Here is an 8586-nt window from a genome sequence, read left to right on the forward strand (position 1 = left end):
GTAATGTCTGACTCTTGTGAATGATATTGGAAATCCAGGTTTGAAACACACTCTCTCTCTCTTGCTTGATATAAACAAATAAATTAATAAAACATGCATTTATTGCCAATATTTATATGTGCATGCAACGTTTCGCACGTTTCGTGTAGGATCATTCCGCACCCCCCCCCCCTATTTCCCCCGAGAAGAGATATAACTAACAAACAAACATATGTACGAAATAAAAATGGCGGCCTCCAGTAAAAATAAAGTAAGCCTGAGAGAGCTGATGAAAAGACAACGAGCCGATCCGAAAACAACAAAGAAGAAGATCGATTCACCGTTGGCAAAATATCCTTTCTGTGAATTACTTTATTTTTAGAAGAAGTTTCCATCGTGTTGACATTATTTTCAGGTCATCCACATATGTGCTTCTGAGCGGCTCTGTGTCTGTGTCTTGTTAAATCTACATGCAAGTCCATAATGTACGTCTGCAGCAGTAGTTGCTGTACAGTGAGAAGTGTACTCAACGATATACAACATGCCCATAGCTATAGTTTCGAAACGAGTTCAGGTCGGGTATTTCCAGTTTTCAAGAAGGCGTCATTTGCTTACGCGTAGCTGCAATAGTTATACAAGCGTTTGTTGTGATCATTTTGACTGTTTAATTGTTTCCAGTTCAAATCGGAACGAAAAAAAACAACAACACAAAACAGATGAAACAACCATCAAAATCACAACAAACGCTACAATTAGTGCAGCTAATGTATGTGTTTATATGTAATACATGTGTCTAGTCCGGTCTCAATAATAGTCCATGTCCTGACGGAGTAAATCGTGACCCAGTTACAACAATGTTCCCCTCCTTCTCCTTAGGGCAACTATCTACATGTAAGATTAGTGATGCCTAATGGGATCTCATTGCTTTATTCTTCACAGATTCATAATCTAACTTGTCATAATTCTTGGTTGTATTCTTGTTACCTACAATGTACACGTAAATTGTCATTGAATTGAATTAAAAATGGATAACGTAATATAATAGATAAGAGAATGATCAATGATTTTAGGTGCACCCAAGTTGAGCAATAAATTGCAACAGCATTTTTTTTTTACTTGTATTAGTATTTCTTCAGCTACCTGTAAGTGTATTTTTTCTCTACAATCATTATAGAATATTACCTTAACTCTGTTCACATATAACAACATTGGTCAACTTGTGTGTGTAGTTTGTAGCACACAAATAAAAAGTGACCTACTATGGCCAGCACATGTACAGGGTAAGAAACATAAAGAGGTAAGTGTTCATTTCTTTGTGATCCTAGTAAGGTAAGAGGTAAATGTAAAAAAAAAAAAAACCCAGTAAGATACGTAGAAGGGATAAAGAAGAAGTCATGTACATGTACTCTGGCAATCATGGTTTCAGTTTCCTAAGATATATGCAAGCTAAAACTATTGTTTTGACTTGTTGATATATGCTATTGAATGGACATTGGTTTGATTATACTCACAGTAGGGTTTGTAGCGTTTCTTATGCCATTCATGATCTTGTACGTTTTTAGGGACTTCCCGTGTTGATCACATGATGATTAAATTTTTCACAATAGAGGAACTGCTGTCACCAACTTGCATAATGTACCACATTTCAATTCTTTGGAATTCTTTGAAATAAAACTACACTATTACTTTCAGACAAATGGAGATAGCCACTTGTAGAAAAACAGTTGACAGTATAACCCCTAGCTACATGTATTTCTTCATGCACACACACACACATAATGAAGTATTTTAATCATAAATTGTTGTCCTCTAGAATGTTGCCGCTTTGAAGACCAAAACACAACCAGTGAGGACAGACACATTTGTCAAACCAACAACACCAATTCTATCAACTTCAGCAGCTTCTGTCAAACGGAAAAGTGACACAGGGGCCGAGGAGAAATCATCACATATCGAGAAAAAACAAAAAGGTATTATTGTTCACCTAGATTATTACACATTTGTTTACTACTCGAGAAAGAATGTACTCTGCAGCAAAAAAAACCCCCAATTGTTATGTTTTTCCTTATTTATTGCTGGAAAATACTCTTGATTTTGTCATTCTTTGCCAAAAAGTCATAAGATACAGCCTCACAGGACCTATCATATCACTTGTATTTCCTTGGCTGAAAGAAGGCAAATTTCATGAATAAAATGTGATAATTATGTATGTAGCAGAGATTACTTGCATACTAGCAGTATGCAAGCACTTGTGTAAATACCCCAAGTATGCCACACTTGTACTCGCACGTCATGGGGTTCTGTTGTATTATTTCTCTCATTACAGTGATATTCTATAAATTGCATGTATTTCAAACTTTCGAAACTTATCTGGATACTACATTTGTACTTGTATCAGTACTACAACTGCTTATCACTTTGTTTAAGTATTACGGTACTCCACCCATAACCCTAATCTACATATACAACAACCAGTATTGTTGTTTGTATGTCAACAATACAGATACAGATATTTTTTGACAAAACCACTTTTTGAATGGCACCACAGACAAGGTCTGTAATTGTGAACACAGTCGTGTTCAATAGAGTAATGAAAGCTTTTCTGTCCAAACGTTTAGCCTAAGTTCACAAATTTAACATCATTTCGCACCAAGAAATACTAATATATCACCAACGCTTTCATCAGATATCCACCATGGCTTTGTCAACTTCCAAGAATCTAGGACAATCGTCCGAGGTCCCACATGCGTCAGGACTTCAGAAAACACTGATGAAGCCATGATGGATACCCAGTGAAAGCTATGGTGAGCTTTTCACTATTTCTTGGTGATAAGAAATGAAGTTAAATATATACATCTAAACATATATAAAACAAAAATCACATTCAAGTGTAGAACAAACATAGAAAACATATATTAAAGTCTTAATTATTCAAGATAGATGTCACAAAGACAACATCCAACATTTAGTAAGACAAACTTGTACCAGTTTCCCCTGTTGTAATTAAATGAATTACATGAAAACAATCCATGATCTTGACATCACAATTCACATTCATGATGTTTATGACTGTAAATCTTTTGTATTTCAGTACCTGAAAATACAACAAGCCAGTCATCAAGGTAATGTCGAAATTAGTTGATAAATCACTGCATAAGTTTTTTATGAATGATGTGTAAAATATATTTTCTTTAGGGCTACAGACAAAGAGATAAGCTGTGTTTATAGGTATTTTCTATAGGGCTACAGACACACATAGTTGTGTTTATGGATATTTTTAATAGGGTTCAGACAAACGCAGATAAGATATTTGAATTCCTGTGACACTTTAACTTTAAGTTTGTCCTTTATCTTTGTTTCTATAATTACCTTTGTATCACTCACAAAATGTCGTCAGCTTGAAAATCTGCATAAACAACTCTCATTTATTTTGGAAAGGTTACCGATAGATTTCTTTGATGAGAGTGATAGTGAAAGTTCAGATGAAGAGATAGAATCATCAAAGAGTGACCAAACAGCAACACCATCGACATCATCATCACAGCTACCTGCAGGTTAGTTCCACTCTACAGATTATACATAATGCCATATTTGAAAAAAAAATAGGGCTTTTGATGGTCGAGTGGTAAGCTTATTCACCTCTATAACCTTTGCAATCTGGAATCAAACCCACCAAGCACCATTTTAACAGGGCTGTGTGTAAAAAAAAGAGTCTGGTTCAGGTAGCCCTAAGCCTTACTTACAACAGTGGCAGTCAAGGTTTCGTCTTGTTATTAAAGATAGACATAAACTAAAACTATTGTTAGTGTGACCATGGATCTATTATTGATAATTATAGATCCATGGTTTGACATGATACATTATACAAGTGGGTGATAGCAGTGCCTCTGTTGTGCAAATCTTATCACCCTGTAATCAAGATAATGTAACCATTGGTAGTCCCCAAAATTTACACTGCAATGTCATGGAAGCTATCAGAAATGTCACCCTACTGTGAATGTAATTCAACCAATTTCCAATAACAAATTATTATATCAACATGTTCCAACAATATAATAGTTTTAGTTTGTGTCCAAGTAAGCCACAAAACTTGATTGCCACTGTCGTCGTAACAACACACTGGTTTTCCACAGACACTCTGGTTTCCTCTCTAGAATACCATGGCAACAGAATAACAAATTTCTGAACTTTCTATTACTATTCCTCCTAAGAGCTTACTTCCTTCACAAACACAGTCATGAATATTCAGTGTTCATCTAATGAATAATCATGTCTGCTAAGTCCCATCAGACAATGGTACATCACAGAAAGAACCATAAAGGTGAAGACGAGTTTAAAATGACCATATGGATGACAAATGGCTATTTATTTTAAATTTCTCAATACATAAAACAACTCTATTATATTTTAATACTAAATCCTTGTTTGTAAGTCAATAATTGCAAAACATAAAATTTTGTAAAATATTTTTTACTGTACATACTATAACAAACTTTTTACACACTTTTTTGAGTTACAAACATGAACTTGGTTGATGGTGTTTCTCATTATGTTTACAAGTAGAAAAACATTGTGGAGTTATCTTAAGAGTTAAAACTCCAAAATAAATACACATTTGGCATCCATATGGCCATGTTAAATTTATGAAAATATGGTAATTTTATTCCCAGTGTTCAATGTTATTGCTATTTTGAAGTGAAGAAAAAGCAAAAGGGCTTTGTTTTCTGAAGCCAGATTAAAAATTTGTACTAATAGCTGAAAATTTAGTGCCAAAAACTCCAATGATATGTAATCATTTTCTCTGTATTTAGATTTCTTTGATAGTTCTGTATCTTCCAAATCTACTGTTGAAGAGAGTGAATCAAGGTAAGTCTAAATTAACATAAAATCTCTTATTACCAGATTGCTTCAGATGTTTGCAAATAGTACACATTTGCCAATGGCCAGAACTGTTTATTGATTAATAAAGAACCAACATGATATAAATAACTACTAATGCAGTGCGTAAGGTAAAAGTCAATACATAATTGACAACTGTAAGAACTTGATATAATTTAATGTGGACCAAGATATAGAATTTTCTTTCGGGAAAAATACATTCAATATCCAGTTATAAGCACAGATTTCAGTTTAATAGGAAATTCAATGGTCCACACAAAAGCGCAGATCACAAAAATGTTGAACATTATAGCACCTTAGATGGTCTGTTCTGTGCGATGCCTTTGTTTTCATCGTTTACATACTTTCATAAGATGAAAGATGGGGATTTAACTTTCATGTGGCTACACAGCTGTTACACTCCATGTATAAACATAACCTAGTGACCCAGGTGAAACTAGTATGATATTAGTCATTTATTTCAAGTATAGTACTGGCCATTGTTCCAGGATTGTAAATTTCTGATAAAGTAAAAGTTATTACAGCTAAAATGATATAGGCTTGGTGTTTCACTTATGGGACATTATATTTTTGACACATAGCTAGATATATTCCAACTCTAGACTAACAATAACAGAGACACCATAAACACAGCAGGATCCTTTACCCAATCACTTTGAACACTGATAAGCATTGCTATTCTTTCACAGTGCTGTAAAAACAGGATTCTAATGAAAACATTACACATAGACTGGATGATTTTAATGGCTTCAATGGTTTATTTTCTAACTGATAATCACTATTTAAACTTGATTACTTCTACATCCCCACTGTGTTCGGCACTTACATATATGTCCTTGTTTGTTTTGCATTGGAAGTTATCTGAGGGTGTGTATTAAATGTCAAGTCACATGAGTGAAACACCAAGCCTACATCATTTAGCTGTGATGAGGAATGTTCTAAGAGGCCTCTCTTTTTGTTTGTATACTATGCATTTTATCTCAAAATATTTTACATATATTCCTGTCAATATGGTGTCATATAATTTTGTAAAAATGTGAATGATTGATATTATTGCTATTTTATGAACAGTACTTCCAAAACGAACACAGCTGAAGCATTACCAGAAGGATTTTTTGATGATCCTGTCATGGATGCCAAGGTATGATCATTTTGAATCAGCATTTGCTATAATTAAAATGTTGGGTTGTGAAATTATAGAGGTCGATACTTGCTTTAACCCAAATTCCAACAAAAGCTTTCATGCATATATATTGTATGGTTTGTATCTAAGTGTGTCTATGTTTGTATGTGTATACTAGAGAGTGTGTGTGCGTGTGCGTGTGTCTGTGTGCCTTTGTGTGTCTGTGTGTGTTTGTGTGTCTGTGTGCCTGTGTGTGTGTGTGTGTGTGTGTGTGTGTGTGTGTGTGAGTGAGTGAACATACATGTATTATGTGCAGACCAGTAACAACATACATATTCATGAGTATTTATCTGAATGTAATAGGCTGTTGGAAGTCATGAATATTCATTGTTCAAAGTGAAATGGAGTTTCAAATCGGTGTTTCTTCGTAATTGTTTGGAATTTATGCAATGTGAAATCATGAAATAACTCTCCAGATCCCAAAGTTTATGAAGATACCTTTATTTCCTAGAGTGGTGTACCCATTTAAATTTTACATGTATGTGTAATTTACATAGATGCAATGGTAATATCTGTTTTGTGGGTTTTTTCAGGTTCGTAAAGTTGAAGTAAAAGATCCCATGACTGAAGAATGGGAAAAATTTCAAAAAAGTATTGCTGAGGAAACCAATGTAAGTGTCTTTAATATTTTAATGAGACTCACACTAGGCATTGTCAGTTGTTGAAATGACGCCATGTGATTTATCGTACTGTATGGTTTTTTGTAGTTCTTGCATTCTCTAGAGTGCAAATGTTCTCCAGCTTTCCAACCTTTCCCCTTTGCACACTAGGCTTAGTCATTGCTAAGAATATCATGCACTGAGTTCTTTGGTATTTTCTCAGATTGAACTTTTAAAGTTCTTGTAGTGATATAATTTCATTCTAACGTTTGCACAATGTTGACTAAAATATACCTGTGAGGGCGTCCTCCTAATCCTTTCCCCTTTATTGAAAGGGGTGACAAGAATGCCCAAACTATCAAGATCAGTAAGCCTGATCACAAGGTTTCTTGTTGAGATAGACATAAAAAATATAACACATAAACATAATACACACAGTATGGACTCTTTATTTAGTTATTGCTATACAGTAACTGCATGAAAGAAACAGTTCAGTTGACTGCTGACCTTGGATTTAGTTTGAACTTCAAGAAACAATACCTCATGTCTGTTTGTAATTTGTAGCAGTGTGCATGCTGTTACTGTTTATATCGCTTCCAGTTCATATTTGTAGTAGTCCACAATATCACACTTAGAGCATCATGATGTAAAACTTATATTGATTTCGTGGGATTATATGATTTTTCCATACTATCCATGCACTATCAATTCTTGATGAGTTGTCAATTCTGATAATATCACATCAATGAATTGCTGTAATCTCAACAGGTATCAGAAGCTATTGAAGCTGAAGAAGATGAAGAAAGACAGAGGGAAAGACAAATTGATGAAATAGATGAACAAATGTAAGTTAAATTCAATACACTGTATTCCCGTTACTGAAGTTCCAAACTTTCCACACCTAACAACCACAAGAGGGCACACCAGATTTGGCAAAGTGAGGGCTAAAATTTGCTGCAACACTCTACTAATCCGGCACTCACTTCCTGTCAACAAATGACTTATGAACAGCACTCCTTGTGGCCAAATCATGAAATATTTTATCTTTACTATAACCGGAATATGGTGTATTTTGATGCGATGAGACAAAATTTGCATGCAGTTGTTACAACTTAATCAGTGTGAGGAATCACATCGTCACTGAATTTCATAAATGATCTGAGATAATTTATGGGATCAGAGCTTCAGATGTAATGCTAAAAAAGCATAGCACCTGTATCATTACTTCAGATAGAGGGTGTAAAAAAAGACATTATACAGAAACAAACTGAAATGAGCTCTTAATGGCCAATTTCAGATTAGGATTTAGATTAAGTCGTGAAAAAAGCTGTTTGGCAGAGTTTTCAAAAGTTGGTTTTGAACAAAAGAATGGTCATCTTTCATCCCAAAGGAGCCTCACCGATAAGATATTAGTCATTCAAAAGCAAAATTTCTGCTTTCTGTGTCTTCATTAAATTTGAGGTTCTTTTCATGTTATTATTCTTATCTCTACGTCTGAAGTAATAATAATGATAAAAAAGGTGTATGAATAATATGGCTGTCCTCTGGAGAGCACCAGGTGCTAGCAATTATTACCACTGGCATGGATCTAAAGTGGGCCAACAGCACATATACTTTGCTCAACTCCATGGGGAGCGTACAATCGACTAATATACTACTAAATTCCCGTCTGTACAGATACTGCCTCCAAAAAGTTGAAAAATTGAGAGATAAAAAAGAAGAAATTTCTACCAAGTCAGGTGAGAAAGCTGGACAGGAAGACAATGAAGGAAATACCAGTGACACAGAAGAGGCAGAATTTGAAGAATTCCTTGATTGGAGAAGTAAAGGAGCATGGCGATGATATTGTTGTTACAATCTCTGATTACAGTTATAACTCTCGGTTGCTTTGATAAGCTCAACAAAGACTCTTAACATTGATAGACC

The 8586-nt window shown here is 34.6% G+C and overlaps 1 protein-coding gene across 1 annotated transcript; it reads left to right on the forward strand.

Annotated features, from left to right (window-relative positions):
• Positions 1 to 226: 226 nt before the first annotated feature.
• LOC144447745 (zinc finger protein 830-like) lies at positions 227 to 8581 on the forward strand. The gene is made up of 10 exons (XM_078137826.1): positions 227 to 330; positions 1177 to 1276; positions 1793 to 1949; positions 3071 to 3101; positions 3418 to 3533; positions 4791 to 4845; positions 5950 to 6019; positions 6595 to 6672; positions 7429 to 7505; positions 8338 to 8581. Exons 1-10 carry the CDS (start codon positions 227 to 229, stop codon positions 8501 to 8503), a joined length of 954 nt encoding a protein of 317 aa, XP_077993952.1. The 3' UTR covers positions 8504 to 8581.
• The last annotated feature ends 5 nt before the right edge of the window (positions 8582 to 8586 follow it).

The sequence above is a fragment of the Glandiceps talaboti genome, chromosome 16, assembly GCF_964340395.1.
Source record: "Glandiceps talaboti chromosome 16, keGlaTala1.1, whole genome shotgun sequence".
Lineage (NCBI taxonomy): Eukaryota > Metazoa > Hemichordata > Enteropneusta > Spengelidae > Glandiceps > Glandiceps talaboti.

Bases quoted from the DNA above. Each gene is read 5' to 3' on its own strand.
- LOC144447745 (XM_078137826.1), top strand. From the start codon at position 227: ATGGCGGCCTCCAGTAAAAATAAAGTAAGCCTGAGAGAGCTGATGAAA. The intron at 1,950-3,070 runs GTATTATTGTTC...TTTGTATTTCAG, and splicing joins TATCGAGAAAAAACAAAAAG to TACCTGAAAATACAACAAGC. The intron at 6,673-7,428 runs GTAAGTGTCTTT...TAATCTCAACAG, and splicing joins GTATTGCTGAGGAAACCAAT to GTATCAGAAGCTATTGAAGC.